The 17,500-nt window shown below is 42.2% G+C and overlaps 1 protein-coding gene and 2 long non-coding RNA genes across 4 annotated transcripts in view; 1 reads left to right on the top strand and 2 right to left on the bottom strand.

Moving 5' to 3' along the window:
• The window catches only part of LOC134455821 (uncharacterized), a 56,359-nt gene that overhangs the window by 28,885 nt on the left and 9,974 nt on the right, over positions 1 to 17,500 (bottom strand). For both annotated transcript variants that reach the window (XM_063207157.1, XM_063207156.1), the window contains exons 3-4: positions 3,495 to 3,634; positions 2,013 to 2,103 (exon numbers count right to left, since the gene is read on the bottom strand). In XM_063207157.1, coding sequence (XP_063063227.1) covers positions 2,013 to 2,103; positions 3,495 to 3,634 — 231 coding nt within the window. The remainder of the gene's footprint in view (positions 1 to 2,012; positions 2,104 to 3,494; positions 3,635 to 17,500) is intronic.
• On the bottom strand, positions 7,866 to 9,435 carry LOC134455837 (uncharacterized). Its single transcript, XR_010036168.1, has 3 exons — positions 9,378 to 9,435; positions 8,922 to 9,058; positions 7,866 to 8,371 (listed from the first exon to the last, which is right to left on the bottom strand). It is a non-coding gene; the product is annotated as an uncharacterized LOC134455837 (long non-coding RNA).
• LOC134455839 (uncharacterized) lies at positions 10,770 to 14,063 on the top strand. The gene is made up of 3 exons (XR_010036170.1): positions 10,770 to 11,426; positions 12,334 to 12,479; positions 13,063 to 14,063. It is a non-coding gene; the product is annotated as an uncharacterized LOC134455839 (long non-coding RNA).

The raw sequence follows: 17,500 nt of genomic DNA on the forward strand, positions 1-17,500 counted from the left end.
GACGAGAAGGGCGAGGGGGAGGGGTCAGCGGGGGATCTCTGCATCTCAGCGACCATCTCACAAAGCAGCTGAGCAAGAACGCTGAGGTTTAAACATTTTCTTCCCCCAGAGAATGTAATAATATTAATATATTTCACTTACTCTTAAATTAAATAAAATAAATAATAACTTAACTGAAGATGAATAATAAAAAATAAATACAAAATATATCATAATATTTTTAAAATTATTCCCCCCCCCCCCCCCCCCCCCCCCCCTCCAGAAGATGTCATCGTCCATCGCATCGTCTCACTGTAAACATCGTCAGCTGTCAATTAGGGGGACATCGCCCAAGCCTATACCATACCATACCATACCATACCATACCACACCATGTCACACCACACCATGTCACACCACAACACAACCACACCACACCATACCATAGCATGCCACACCATAGCATGCCACACCATACCATACCATGCCATACCATACCACACCATATGACACCATACCATATAATACAATACCACTCCACACGACACCATACCACATCATATCATACCACACTAGCCTGGCAATTCAGTATAACATGAAATAAATAGCCTGGAACTGCACCATACACTGAAGGTTTTGGATGGAACCATCGACTCTCGTGATATACACGTACATGTATATACACGTACGCTTGGGGCCCCCAAGATAGTTACTGCAATAACAGCTAAGTCTTTAAACTTACAGTTTCTCGATTGCCTACACACAATTTTCGGAATCGGTCCTCAAATTCTCAAAACTCTACACACAAATCTCCAAACCTCACACACAACGGGCCAAACTCTTCACTACCTCTGAAAAATGCACGTCTTGTCTCAAAACAATGTACTCTCTTCTAAAAACCTCATTTTGTCGTCAAATGACACACACAGACAGTCACTACAATACACATTTGCAGACCCATTAAAACACTGTTGGGCACAGGGTAAAACTAATTTCTCCCAGTAACTTGGGCTTTTTTTGTTCTGGATTGCATGGATACTGTGACAGAAGTTGGAAAAACTTCATTCCCACAACACACAAACAGAAACAGAAAGATTTTTATTTCTTTTTCACAAAAACAACATAAAGATAAACCCCACTGCCTATTTGGCAGTACAAAAAATCTATTACATTACTGTATAGCCTATTGCTATGAAAAAAACAACAACACACACACTCACATCTACTCTGCTTCATCCTGCCTTCTATTGTGGTCTGGCCACAGGACCTCATCCACATCACATGCAATAGTTTCCCTGGCCAGGCAACGAGGGCAATACCGTCTTGCATGGCGCATCCACCCAGAGAAGGCATCAACAGCAATATCGCCACATGCCTCCTCCATTGAGTACACAGATGTGTGGCAAAAAATATATATTTTACATATTTTTCTGACATTTTAAAAAAATGCACTAATTTATTGTAAAATATTGGGTAACCACATGAAAGTGATCTCTTGTATAACAGATTTTGGAGTTCAAAAACTGAACAAATGTGTTTTCACACTGCATCCACTCATGTTTTCATCAATATCACATGCAATGTGTGTCCTTATGGGGTGATGATTTCAGATTGTAAACCGGTATGAAGAGAGTTTGCCCATGTGATGAGGAAGTGAACATAGTATGGCAGTTGATTGTAGTGTTGTGAATGACAGTGTGTTTCATGAGAGACCCAGTGTTTTTTTTATGAAAATTGAGTGTAATCCAGAGAATTGTGTGTAATGGTGTGAAAAGAGTGTGTTTTAAAACTGGAATTTGAGTGTTAAGTAGGAATTGTGTTTAGTGTTCAGTGACATTGGTTAGGGGAGTTGGGAAATGGGTGAGATGTTCCGAGAATTGTGTGTGAAGTACCAGAACTTGTGTGGAGGCAATCGAGAAAAACTGTAAGACTACAGTAGTGGTGATTTGTTGTGAATGTTTAAATTTTCGCTTAGTGCCCCAACTGACCCTAGAGTTTCCTCAGGGGGCGGGGCAAAACACACCATGTCTCACCTGTCCTTGCGCTCCAGTAATGGAGATCTGATGACATCATCGGCAGCACTCCCACTCGCACGCCTCGACCGATCCAGACTCCGAGTGAAGTCTGCATGAGGAACACACAACACCCACATTAGAGCAACTCACACACTACAGAACAATACACACACACTTCAGGGAAGCACATGCTTAAGGCAATACAGTACACACTCTTCCAACACACACATTTCAGGCAACACACACACTTCAGGCAACACATCCACTTCAGTCAACACACGAGCTGACAAAATTCATGAATTGTTTTTCTGAATGCTGAGTCATCTTAATATGCAGTTAAGAGCTACTGTGAATTTATTATTTATGAGGCACCCCAACACGAGATCATACACAACACAGTCATGTACTATCCATTAACGAGTGCTATTACACTGAATTGCTGTTTGTCATAACCAAAGAATTTAGATTGGATAAGAACTAACACTCTATGGAAAATTCATTGGCTACGGTGTAGTACAGGGGCGTGGCCTGAGGACACCAGTGGATGGAAAAGTAACTCCGGTGCGCATAGCAGTGGGTGTGACGCCATGATGAATAAAAATTGTGAATCTGCAAAATCCGGAAACTCCGCAAAATCAGTCGAAAGACGATATCTAGTTGTCAGTGTTCAGTTTGTGGCCAAATGAACTGCAGCTGATGGTCAGCGACAGAGTCCCATGACTGTTCCACACTCCAACCCTGGCGGTAGTGGCATAGCATTTTACTTTGATGCCTCTAGTATTGACCGTAGAAGAAATGTGACTCCCCTCGCGGCAAACTCATTCTACGCTGTTATGACATCGGTAAACCCTCCTATCTTAATTATAACTTGAGTTAATTAGTTTATGACAGCTGCTATGAATTGATTATGAAGCAACGCAACACCTATATAGATCATATATAACTCCATCAACGAGTGCTATTACACTGCACTGCTGTTAGTCAATTAAGATTAAATAAGTTCACACTAATTGATTTAAATGATTAGTTAATGGAGCCTGGTTTTCCAGACAGATGTGATTGAGTGTGATGTAATGCAACTAACAGGAACTGTACATATGTGTGAGGTGTCTGTTTTGATCAGCAGGTGTGCTTGGTGGTGCTGGGACAGGCGCGCGCGCGCGTGTGTGTGTGTGTGTGTGTGTGTGTGTGTGTGTGTGTGTGTGTGTGTGTGTGTGTGTGTGCGTGTGTGTGTGTATGCGCATGTGTGTGTGTGTGTGTGTGTGTGTGTGTGTGTGTGTGTGCAGGGAAGCCGACAAGGGGGGGGGCCCAATTGGATCCTCATTACATTGAATATATTGGGTGGGTGGCCCTTTCAGATGACTTTGTCCTGGCCCATCCAAAGCTGTCAGCGGCCCTGTGTGCGTGTGTGCGTGTGTGCGTGTGTGCGTGTGTGCGTGCGTGTGTGTGTGCGTGTGTGCGTGTGTGTGTGTGCGTGCGTGTGTGTGTGTGTGTGTGTACCTGGTCTGCGTTGTATGGAGGCCCATATGATCTCGGAGCCATGTATGCGGTCCTGGTGGCGTTGGGACTTGGCCTGGTAGAACCATTCTCCAGTCAGGTACTTACGCTGTCCCTCCTCAACCAGCGCAGGCTGCAGGTGCCTAACACACACACACACACACACACACACACACACACATACACACACACACACGCACGCACGCACGCACGCACACACACACACAGACACATGCATGCACACACACACACACGGACACACACGCACACACACGCACACACACACACACAGGAGAATAGCACACACAGGTGTCAGTAATTTACCGACCGTGATGGAGTGACCATCACTAGGGTTATGGGTGTGTTCTGACTGTCATGCCAATGAGCCTGCTTATTTGGTGTAGTGGTCAGAGGCCCAGTTTACTACTCTAGAAGGTCTGGGTTCAAGTCCCGGATGGGCAACTCTACTCCTCTTTGCTACAACCTCCACCAGGACAGACTGCACCTGCCTACAGGTGACAAGGGGACCATAAGACACATGTGACAGATGGTAACTAAGAGTTGGGCAGTAGAACGGATTGGGGGTAGGCGACATATGAGATCGCAGGTCCAAGCCCCAAATGGCAGACTGTGTAGGAAGAGCTGCTTAGCGTACCTTCCACAGAATATGCTACAGTTGCTAAGAAACAGATACATATTATATGTAGAGATTTGACCAGCTTAACCCATTGACGCCTAAGGCACCTGCAAAAAAGGGTGCTGAATGCCTGACCCCTTTTTAAGAGAAGCTGACCTCAGCCTATAAAAACCTAAATATCTCTGCCTCTGAAACACATAAAAACATGCAAGATGCAATAAGAAGTCATTTAAAAGCTAAGACCCTCATCTTTCATTAGAATGTGTTCATTCATCTCAAACAAACAAAGAGATTTTTGATAAAGTCGTCTCAAATCTCATGAGCCTGAATGTTGTGTAATGACGCTCCAGGCGCCAGGGCCAATGTTGCGCAACGCAACATCAGGCATCAATGGGTTAACAGACTACAGATGCCACTAACTGTGGGTGTAAACCAAACGTGACTGGAGCAACCAAAGTCATTATTTCTCTATGGAGAGGGTTGGCGAATTGAGGGACCGAATTGTGAGTTCGTCGGGAGCAAAGTGACCTGATCAACCAGAGCGAATTTCAGAAATTGTAAGAGTCAGCTAATGTTATGGTTATGATCTGTATGACACAGTTTGGTAGCCTGATAAACCAGCCTAAATCTATTGGATGCCTTAATTTAGTCTGGCTCTGATGAATGGATCAAACGGAACATTGTTGATGAGCACAACCCGTTGTCTTTCAAACCATGTCTGTGCTAATAGGCCAACGCTCTGACCAATCAGCGCAACTGACTGTGACGTAGTAAGCGCGACAGACAGCTGTGGTGGAGAGGGGACTGTAAACAAGGGAAGTAGTGAAGCTGTGAGCAGGACCGTGGATAACTTTAACGTTTTGAGATGGAGTCGGACTAGTTGTCGCTTTTGCCAAAAAGACATGCGAGTTGCCGGTGTACTACAACACTATACAAAACTGTTCCAAAGTTCAACTTCAGCTTTGTCGGTTTCAGCGAACGTCTCGCATGCATCGAGGAAGCCCACGGTGTTAAACAGACTTGAAAGAGATCTTCCTATTTATAGGCCGTCAGGTCACCTCAATTTTCGTTCATTCTCGCTCTACAGCATCCGAACACGATGTCCATAAGATGACCAAAACTATTGTAGCGAGTCTGGGGGGTTACTTAAGTTGTGTACGCATCGGTTCTATGATTCTGTTCTATGGTTTGGTGGGTGCGAGGCACTGTTGGGGTTCGAATAAGGGGAGCGGGGAGTTCTCTCTGTTTACTGTGAGAGATCTACGTAGCAGCTGTGCTACAGTTGGGTTACTGGTAAGCAGTGTAGGCCTATTTGTTCATGATTTTTATGTGGCGTGGCTGTGGCCAACTGTCTCCATTAAACGGACACTTCTGTCTACATCCTGTGTGTTCCCTGGCTACCAAACGCTACACTATGTTTCACTTCAGAGAGGTTCGGATCGTGAAAACATCCAAGGGTATAGACGTTTACAGAAGGAATTTCCTTAGCTGAATGAGGAGACACGATACACCACGTGACCGCGCTAAACCAATCACGTTGCCGATTTGGACAGCTATCAGTCCTCTTGCGTTCCACAAATTGTACTAAACTAAGGTTTTTATAATATATATATCTCTAAGGAAGACAGATTGATTCTTAACAGTTAAGAATGACCGTGATTAATTTCTATCTTGAAGAACAATAATGCATGAGGGTGCCAAAGGCAAAGACATGAGCCCAAATAGAAATAGGCCTACAATATCAATAATATCCAAGATCAATAATGATCGTTCATATAGGCTATACAAAGTGGTCCAACTGTTAAACTGTGCTTCAAAAGGCAATGCAAGTTACCTTTCATGATATATACATTTAAAAAAAAAAAAAATGGAAACAATTCCAATTTTCAGTGATATTCATGCATTTAAAGTGGGATAAATGGATCCTAACATTATCAAACACAAGCAGGTAATTGGAGTGCTTCTGGGTCTTCACCTTTTTTCCTTGGTGCTCATCAGTGTAGGGGCTGTCAAACTTGGTCCAGGAAGACAGATGCTGAGGCATTGTAGCCAAATAAAGTAAAAAAAAAAAAAATGCAACCTTGAGTGCCTCTGCATCCGTCTTCCTGGATTCCTAACAGTGCTTCATTTATAACAAAACAATAATGCAAGTGGTGGTAGATCCCTTTTTAATCAATAATGGAAGCCATTATAATTATCAATATAATGAATATGCAGTTATTCATGTGGTAATTTATCCATTACTAGATACACACAGGGCTCTAAATTAACGCACGCCAACACGCCAAATGCGGGTGAAAAATCAATTTGGCTGGTAGAAAAAATCATCCAGTAGCCAAATTGGCCGGTAGCGCGTGCCCGACTGAATGTTAAACAGCTGCACGCACAGATCTGTAGCTGCCGTCTGATGAACGTCAAAACGTCGCCTACATTACCCATGAACATTAGTCCTACCGTCATGATGTAGCCCACACCCATTGGCTGACCGTTAATCACAATAAGGCAGCCTCACATCCATTGGCTGCGTGTTTGATACCCGCGCGCTGGAACTAGTGTTGATAAAATATGTTCAATTAGCGGACTAGCGCGGATTACTTTGGTTTTGTAGGTTTTGGTCTGATGAAAAATAATGTGGCAGTGGTTAAAGCACGGTTATGTGTCGATGAATGCAAGTAACAGTAGCGTTGTGACAGTGAAATAGAGTATTGGTGGAGCGAAAACGGCCCGCGTGAGTGGAGGGACAGGAGTTAGAACAGCTGTCTGTCAAAACAGTGTCGTTGCCGTCAGAAGCCGTCTGATATTTGCGAGGTCCTCGCAACTACAAACGATGGAGTTGTCGTTTCCTAATAACGCCCACGCCATCGCAAAGACCCTGCACGGGTATGACACAAGTAAGTGAAAAAAAGATAACAAAAACTAGCGACGAAAGTAACAAAGTAAGCATGGTCTCCGTGGTGTTATTGGATATCTAGTTGACATAGCGTAACGGTAATTGTCATTCCAAGCGCATCGTAAGTAAAGCTAATATGAATTTGACCTGGAGGAACTTGAAGGTGTCACGCAGCAGCAGCATAAACACACAATGCAGACATCATTCAGGCACTGTGTAGGTGTGTGTGCGTGCGCGCGCGCGGGGGGGGGTGTCTCCTGTCCTCCTCTCGTCTCCTTCTCCTCCCTTCATCTCTTCTCTCCTTCACACACATTGGGTTAAATACCATGGACAATGCACAGAAGACAGGTGAAGTGATGCTGTGTAGGGAATATGAGGTTTTGCAGTGTTTGGTTGTGTGTGTGTGTTTGGCTATGTTGAAAGTCTGGTATGTGTGTGACATTAGTGTTGAAGGCATGCTGTGTTTGTGTGAGTTGTAGGCCTATACTGTATGTGAGGTTTGGGTGATGGTGTGTGAGGTAGCCTAATAGGCTAGTGTTTGGCTGTCTGTGCAGTATATGGAAATGGAATGAAAAATAATGAAATGCAGGTAATAAAAATATAATTACTAAATAATTATAGAATAGACTGAATTATATTGAGTATAATATTTATATTGTTTATCTGTGTTGAGGACATAGCCTAGTTTAATAAAATAATTAAAAGCAACATAATTAACGCATGGTTTATTTTGGTGAGAAAAAAATGGCTAGTTGACCTTCCATTTGGCTAGTAAGAAAAAATGTCTACTAGCCAAATTGGCTGGTGGTGGAAAAAGTTAATTTAGAGCCCTGGATACACAACACATACAAACAGTCATAAGTATATGCTTCAATAGACTGGCCTAACTGCATGGTTGTACCTAAACAGGAGGACTAGGGCATCAGTCTACAACCCCTTGGTGGCAAGGAAGATGGAGGCAAGGCAAACAATTACAGGCTGCCCTTTTAATGTATGCCATTGAAATGTTGACAAAATTATCCACTGTTGGCTCCTTAGTGGCACCTAGAATCCAGCTGACTAAATTATTAAGTACAAGAGGAACAGCTGTTTGTGCTTCACTGAACGTCTGTAGTCTTCTGCAGTGGGAGGCCATGGGAACAACGTTGTCCTTTTTCAGTGTTACTATCTGTCTGGCTCATTTTGCTGGACTGTCACAATCTGTTTCCACACCTAAGGGTAACATGTCGAAGACCATATCTGTTGACAAAGTCTGAGCAGCAAACAACAATTCAGGCATTCAGTATTACAAGTGGTGGGGGTGAATAACACAAGATGCCGGCGGTCATGTCGGAGTCTCCTCTTCAATGTATCCTGTCAATAACAACAAATCAAACAGAAAAAATCATGAGTCATGAATACCGGCAAAGGGGGGCTTGATATTGTAGTTTGTTAACATGGTGGGCAGTGTGGCATAATGATTAGTGAGGTGGTCTTAAGATCAGACTAGGGTTGCTGACTCAAATCTCTGACCACTGCATACACCTCCATCCATGCCTAAAGTGTCCTTGAGCAAGGCATATATCCCAACATTGCTTTAAGGAAGGTAAACTATACTCTTTAAATTACTGTAAGCATTACTGTAGCATCACACTGCCATAAGACTTCTGCCTTCCTACTACAAAATAATACAGGTGGCAAGATGAATGGTCACACACATGTATGAAATTTGCCTTAATTTCGACAAATAATAAATTGCCTTGCAAACACCTGTAGCTTGAAACAGACAACTCCACTTGACTGAACCAGGCCAATATGTATTCCTCAATTTGCCTCATCACTTAGAAAATACTATATTATGAAGTACATGTGTGTTGGGCACACCCTTGTATGTGTATTTGTGTGAAGTTAAGATATGACTTACTGTTGATTCTCTGCTCTGGCAGGATCCCTCAAAACCTGGTATTCCGTGGGTAGCAACTTTTGGGTAACTGCACCTCGAGATCCACACAGTCAATGTCCTTGATATGAAGGTCCTGTGTAGGTCCTTTACTTCAGGAGCTTGCACAAAAGAAAAAAAAGAATGTAGCTGGCAGACAAACAGTAGCCTATATTTTCGCTGGTGAACTGGTACAGTTGCATATTGTTAAGATCAAGCACACAGACATGATCCTCATTAACATTCACACTACCTATTACAATCAGTGTGTTAACTTGTGACAACAGATTGTAGGCCTAATAGACTGCTGGATATTGTTAACACAGACCAACCCCTCAATAACTCAGATGGGGTGGGGAACAGTCCTTAACTCAAACACAACATTTGGCTATGATAAAGTACAACCAAGACATCTTTCCACAGATGATAGAACTAGCTTACCTGTCTGTGTGTCTTTGATGAAACCTTTTTGTCTGTCAGATGTGTTCTCCTAGCTTGCCCCTTTGTCACGTTTCCCCCTGTGGAAAATCAGTACGTTATTCTTCAATCACAAAGCAATTAAGTCCATATAAACTAGCTTCTTAGTGTTATTTCCACATCACCGGAACAATTAATTCAACATAATTGAGCAAGTGCGTTGTGAGAGATCATCGAGGGGCTCGATTGACTGGAGATGGTTTCTCGGAATGCTCACCGCACTGAAGTGTTTGAGAATACAATCACGCACAAGAATGAGTCTCAGAAGTGTTTTCGTTGGTTTACTCGGTGTATTAACTGTCTGAATACACGGTATCAGTGTGATTCTAGTGTAGATCACTCCACCGGTATGGCACTATTAGCTCCATAGCATCGATGTTATTTTAGTGCGACGCCATGCTGGTCTCGTCGAAGTGCAGTGTACTAATTTCCAAAGTGTAATAAATGTAACTTAAGACGCAGTGTCTCCTCTAGCCGCCGTACACAGCCGTTTCCCCAGTCAATCAGCCCCACGCTCATCTCGCACAACGTCCATGTAAACTTCAATCTTACGACCATAGACTTTGTTTAGATAGTCAACATTAAAGACTGTAAACTGAGATTAAAAAGGGAGACGTCCGGGGCGACAGTCTATCTGTTACAATGGCAACAGGGTGAAGCGTTTACCAAATCATTACCGTCATCTTTTAGGAATATACTTTACACACACCCTGACGTTGTTAAGAGCATGCCACTTACCATTATATGAGGTGAACCTCGTCCACTCCGAGGACCTTGTCTTGGAAGACAACACGTCGCGTTCAGCAAAAGCCATGCCTCCTGACTGCTCCGAAGACCAACTGGCACTGACGACATATTTTTATGTTTGCTGGGTTATCGACGCCCAGTTGCATGGCAGTGAGTCCAAAATTGCTCGCCTCCTTCTTCTACCATTAGGGCTAACAAGGGCGAGACGACTACCGGTACTACCATCGGGTTTTCAAAGAGCCCCATCATTTCGGCTACCAGTGGAGTTAACTGGTAGATAAGACTTTTGCCATAGCCTGTCGGTAACACGGCGAAAACGTCCTTCTTAAAGATGAATGAACGTAGAGCCTCCTCTTGCTCACGTTTTAACGAAAACCCCAAGTCTAATTCTTCCAAAACTGACGCCAATGCATCAAACGAGCGCTGTTCCATTGCCGCCATCTTTCTTGTTGTGCTTTCTCCACTGCCCAGCGTCTCACTGCTATGTCGTCACTCCCTCAAAACCCCGCCCCAGAACCCTCTGCCCCGCCCGCGTTGATTCAAAACACATCTCTGCGTTGTGATTGGTTTAGTTACCATCTTGCCAGATTCATATGGAACGCTAAATGAGCCACGCTTAATTAAATAAATACACCAACAAATAATTAATTGAATGTGTCACTAATTAATTTAAAGTAGAATTAAATAATTAAAATTGGCATTAAATATATAATTTATGAATTAAATGGCAATTTATATAATGTAATGTTAAATATTTCTTTCGCAATTCAATTCATTATTTAATTTATTTATTTAATTATTTCATGTTACGTGTGTTTCAGCACACCATTAATTAAATTAATCTGTCAATCTCACCCATCAAAGTCAGTGGGCGGAACCACTGACGCAAACGGGCGGGACTAGTGCCAATCTGGTGTTATCGACTGCTTTGGCCTGAAGCGTAACACCTCCTACATGACATGAATGGATCAAGGAGGAAAGCTGGTTCTATTCGAAATATGACCAAAAAGGGTTGTGAGTGATTGGGACTGTAGTACTGTCAACATTTCAAGTGAAAGGCTTAGAGTTTTATCTTTAGGGAAATGTATTCGTAAAATTAGCTTGTTGGCCATGAAGTTTTAAAAGGAGTGGATGCATGTTGTCGAGATACGTTGAGGATGACAGCTGCCTCCAAGTTCTTCTTGGCTTCCTCGCGGCCTATCCAGGGGATCCGGGAACCAAATCTCCTCCATCATCGTGTTAGTTGTTTGACACACTTTCTCACAGGTAATGTAGACAATTTTGAAAGGCATTTGCCGTTGTGTAACCTGACAAAACGTTGGAAATAGCCGGCTACGTGGTCTCATTTTCACCGTGGTAATGCTAATTGAATTATTGTCATAAGTAGCACAGTCAGAGTGACCGCAGACAACGAGTCATTTGTTGGCAAAACAGAGTAGATGGTATGCTAAGAAACATTACCAACGTTGTTCAATAATAATGTTGGCGGACGCTCCAGTTTTTGAATGGGATCGAGACGTCAACTAGCGATAACTTACTCTTCTAGGAGGGTGCTAGTGCTAGAAAAATAGCATTAGCAGGCATCACTACACAACAAATTACCAGTTACTTATCACACCATAGAAAACAAGCAAGCTGAATTGATTAGTTTGCGAATTCAAGGTGGATAGCTTGGTCACTAGCAAATGGTATGAATATCAATAGTACTGGTACATTAAAGGTACCTCCCAGTGCTTGGCTTACTAGTTCAACTTCAGAACATTCTGGGACTAGATCTGTCCAGTTATGTTCATGAACGGTCCGAGACTATTTTCGCTCTCTTGAATATGAATCATGTATTGTCACGTAATGCAGTTAAATAAGTTAAACTGATTTGGCATGTTAAGCACGGATTAAAAATGTTGCATTTTGTCTTTGTAGGGCAGTAGGCCTACTGTTGTTATCAATGTCATAGTATTCCACAATGTAACCTCATGTAGAGTAGCCTCGCTTATTGTTTTATGTACTTAATGTGTTTATGTCTGTCATTGTATACTATAAAGTGCGTTCTTCACTGTCTCACTCACACACACACACACACTGGTTTTAATCAGAACATTGTGGAAGATGAATAGAAGTAATCTGTTGTAAGATCTGCTGTAATTCCCACATCTGTATCACACTGTATTTTCAGAAATAAAAAAGGGATACTGAGACCAAACCGGCCTACTGATGTCCATACAGACTAGCCCTACACAAGACAATGTCTGTCACATTGGTGCCATGACCGAGTTGGACCTTCGCCCAACCGGGATCTTTCTGGACATCATCTGCGTTGTGGTATTATACAGTATATTGCATCCATGTATGGAAATGGTAAAAAGTAACCCACTTACCATCTTAATGTGGTACAATCAAACCTTATTTTACTAATCAAGTGTTGAAGTGATACTTTTTAGATTTATTCTGTAGAGCTTTCTTTTAGATTACTATTTTATCTTAACCCCTCTACCTTTTTTTTTTAATTCTTTATCTGTTAAATGTTTTGTGTGTGCGGGTGTGAGAAGTGTACCACCCACTGCAAAACAATTGCCAATACTGGGACATAAAGCTACTACTACTACTGTGCTGTGGAAATAAGCTCATATCACACCTCCCTGTGAGTTAAATGATTGAGTTCTACCTTTCTCTAGCCGCCAGCTGGTCTCATAGGATTCAATGTTTATCACTAGCATGGAGCATGGAGGTAGTCCATACTCTGAAAACGATTGAAATTACAGGAGGAAGGTAAACCTCGATCATTTAACTCAAGGGGAGGCGTAATATGAGCTTATTTCCACAAATGGCACAGTATCAATTTAGCTGACATTGCAAGCTTGCACTGATCATGGATCATCTGACTTTATGTGTATTATTTATGCAGATAATCAACAAAGCCTGACTGCCCACAACACCTGGATCAGAGAGCCAGTCAAATGAAATCTGTCAAGAAAACCGCAGATAAACAAGGCCTGTATCATCATTGTAGTCTAGTACTACACTTTTATTGTACACGAATACAGAACATGACATGCTTGTATCATTGGAAAAAAAAAGCTAACTATACAATCAGTCAAGCACTCTCAGACGCACTCACTTACTATACAACTCACCACACACGTTATCCATTACAATGTGTTCATTCAGCTCTAACATACCCACATTTTTTAATTAAAATCTCAAGAACCTGAATGCAGCGTATATGTGTCTCCAGGCTACAATGGGTTAAAGCGCTGGAGGCCAGAAGGAAAGTAGAGTGATTACACTCATTCTCAAACTGGGCGCAATGTGGACAGTATTCCAAGTGTGCCTTCAAATAATATTGGTCTGTGGGTTTTGTTGTTTATTGGGTCAGAGGTGGGCCCCAAGGTTCAGTTACACCATTCTTTGTTACACCATGATTTTCCTAAATGTATGTATATCCCAGTTCAGTCTTGTTTATATAATTCTGCACAACTTGGTCCATCTTTCTTCCCATGTTTAACTGCAGTCAACCTGCCATCCAAGCCGAGGCCAAACACATCATAGCACTGAGGTGGTCAACCAAGGTTGCAGATAGGGATGAGTTCCACGACGTGTCCACCAAGACCAGAGGAGGCTGCTGCGGACAGCTCCCCTGCGAGAAACCTTGCTACGCCCAGTATAGGCACACAACTCTAATTTCACTGCATGTTTCAGTATTTCTATGCATGCAACCTATAAATCCTTTAAATCGTGCAATTGATGTAGACTTGTAAGCCATCTTTAAGCAACTAATACGTTATTCTAACCTCACATTGATACACATTTTGTGCACTTCAGATCAATTTCCTGTATTTTGTTCTTGCTCTTTCCCTGCAGAAACACAATTGAACAGATTTAATAAATGTTCGTCTTTGTCAATAATTGTATCTTCTTTTCAGCATGAACTGAGCCAAGTTAACTTTCTAGTCAAAGTATCTATTGGAGGCATAAATAACAAGAGGAAGACTAGCCATCAATAATTACAATATTTACAAGCAGTGAAAGAGGCACGTACTATCCAAATATGCCACATATTTGTAACAGTGAAGAAGTTGTGATGCTGTACATGTTTACTCCATCTACAGGCTGCTATAGACTGTTAGTTTTCCACAAAGAAGCCTAGAGTCGAGACCTTTGTTCAATCTTCTGACATGCTCTTACTCTTGACAAATGGGTACTATATCAGCTTTATTGAATCCTAAAATTGTCCAGCACGTATGAATTGGACGTTGTATCTTGGAGTAAATAAGCTACTATGCAGATTTAAAGACCAATGTGAGCTGAAAGAATTTTTTCATCCCTGTGCAAGAGGCCAGGAAGGTTTGTCAAAGGTTGGAGTAAGTCTCTTTTTTTCGTGACTAGATATATCGATTAGTCCAGTGTTTCTCAACAGGGGTGCCGGGGAAAAGTGGCTGATAAATAAATTATGTAATATAAGATATATTTGTCTAAATTGATAAGTTAATGCTAGTCAGTGGAATCTTTCATCTGCCATTTACGCACAATAAAGTAAATTTAGGTCACCCCAGTAAGCTGCAACTTCAAACGTAGGTCGTGTGACCAAATGTGTTACTTTTCTAAGCTTGTGTGGTATCGGATGCGATGCTTGTTGGTTTGGGGTGCCTTGAAATTTTTCATGAATTGGAAGGGTGCCTCGCCTAAAAAAAGGCTGCGAAACACTGGTTCTATGAATACCATCAATACAATATAGCTGGTATGCTACAACTGCTGATAATAATTTGCCCCTGTAGGGCCTAGGGGCCTACAGTATTTTCACTTCGATAAACCCTTAACTGTCACTATAAGGGTTAGATAATCGTTATTGGTCAACTGTTAAACAATTGAGACATATCTTGTTATATAATAATAATAATAACAACTTGGTTTTATATAGCGCCTTTCAAGGATGGATAAGTGTTTCGGTCACAGAGTCGGAGAGTGAGGGCCGGAGTCTGGAGATGTTCTTGAGATAGAAAAAGGCAGATTTGGTGATGTTTTTGATGTGAGACTGGAATGAGAGGGAAGGGTCAAGTTATTATGTGTAACAATTTTGAGTAATAGTGTCTACAAAAGGGAGTGTGTCTATGTTCCCACAGCCCGTCCCACATCACAAACACTGAAAACAAAAAAGGGGAAAGAAAATAGACTGAATTGTCCCGCAGGGCAATGGTACTGTTCCACCCAAAAACCTTTCCCTAACCTCATTGAAATCGTGCCTAACAGTCAGTTAACACCAGCCATACCTACCTCTAAACCACAATGTAATGACCTCTAACCATGCTCTACTCATAATAGTAGAGATGGACTTAACTAAACCACAACCAGGGTGGAATCATGCTTAAACCCACGTCAGTTCAATAACAATACAATACAAGATAACCTCTGTGGAAGCTATATGGGACTAATGGGATGTGGGAGCATATAGGGCTGACCCCATGTCACATGTAATAGAAGTTACTACTTTGTGGCCATGGTATGTCAGAAACGTAAAAGTAACATGATGCATCTGAAGTTGGTTTTGTTGCTGTTCCTGTCAGCATTCTGCCGTGGTCTGTGGGGCATTCTCGTGCAGTCACTTGTCACTTCTTTGGTAGGTACTCGGCTTTGCCATCAGTTCATCCATCCCAGTCCCAGTCCCAGTCCCATCTTCACTGTAAAAATATAAAAAAGCTTTTGGTCAAGAAAACCAATGGCAGCAGTAGCAGCTAGCGAAAGAGAGACGGGCAGTAATCAGTTGCCTGGAATAGACGTACACACAGAGTATGTGCTACAATATGTTCACACACATCGCTACTACAGCGAAGTCAGATTGTTTCGACGAAGCAACTAGTTCTACATCTCGGTTAATTTACATGCATGCACAGATTTTTCAAGGATGGCTGGGCTGGGGCACTCGATCATTACACTATCCACTTGCACGTCAAATGCACACGTCTCATCCTTGCTCATCAACATATCACATCATGGGCTTTTAGTGAAACAACAAAAAACAGATGAATATACTATCTGCCATAGCCCATTATATCTCAACAGTAGCACAACCACTATCTGAGCACACAGTAAGCTAGCTGGTAGACAGCTGCTTGCTAAGGTTAGCCATTCCGTTCAAATTGAACTTGCTTAACCCCGGTCAAAACATTAACCATGTGTAAATTTACACATTTTTATAAAAATGGACTTACCAGTTGAAATGTTGAACGCGGTGAATGAATGCTGGCGGGTCACCTTTTACCTCACCGATCTGGGTGATTCACGTTAGTTCTACATACACAGGAACGTCCGACAAAATCTTTCCTATGATCAGCTCTACGCTCGATCTGTTTTGACTTGATAGGCAGTGCAACCAATCAGATTTTAGGATACGCCCACAGACTTTGATGGGTGAGTTTGACAGATACATTATTTCATAATGTGCTGTAACACACGGGCCATGAAATAATTAAATGAATATAATTCAATAATTACTTAAATGGTGAAAGGAGTTCTTTAAATACTTTTCTACTTTAAATAAATTAATGACACATTTAAATAATTATTTGTTGGCATATTTATTTAATTAAGCGTGGCTCATTTAGCGTTCCATAGATTCAGGGCAAGATTCAAAATGAATAATTGTTCGATACCAGACCCACCCGCAGCTGAAAAATTTTCAGCGTCCAGCAGGTGGCGCTGGTTTACCAGGCTAACAGTTTGGTGAAAACCTATTAGAATGTCTATATCTGACAAGCCAGAGTCATGCTGTGATTGGGTAAATCAAACATGTCTATGTCACGTCCAGAGCGAATACAGCAAATTCATGGTGGAACTTCTTAAACAACCTTGGCTACTTGGGTATCTTGGGTAGCTTCTGGTGTACACACACAGTAACAACAACATTATATGGTGGACTATAGAGAGGGACCAGAGGAAGAGGGGCATAGAGAGGGACGACTGTGTCCTGAGGAATAATGCAGGCAGGGCCGCTGACAGGTGTGTGTGTGTGTGTGTGTGTGTGTGTGTGTGTGTGTGTGTGTGTGTGTGTGTGTGTGTGTTTTTTTGTTTTTTTTTGGGGGGGGGAGGGGGATTGGGGACAAAGGGGTCACTTGTCCCAGGCCCAAAGAGACAGGGGGCCCAGAAATGAATAATCATTACATTGTAGGCCTATGTATTGGATTTGGGGCCCAGCCAAAGATGTCAGCAGCCCTGAATGCAGGTACTGACACTTAGTCAATAACCAGAATTGTAATAAAGTAGAAGTACCCTTACAGACGTAATTACAACACTAGTGGTATATGACATGGTTTCAACTTTGTCATAGCATACTACTTGTCACAAGGCAA

Source organism: Engraulis encrasicolus, chromosome 9 (genome assembly GCF_034702125.1).
Source record: "Engraulis encrasicolus isolate BLACKSEA-1 chromosome 9, IST_EnEncr_1.0, whole genome shotgun sequence".
Classification (NCBI taxonomy): domain Eukaryota; kingdom Metazoa; phylum Chordata; class Actinopteri; order Clupeiformes; family Engraulidae; genus Engraulis; species Engraulis encrasicolus.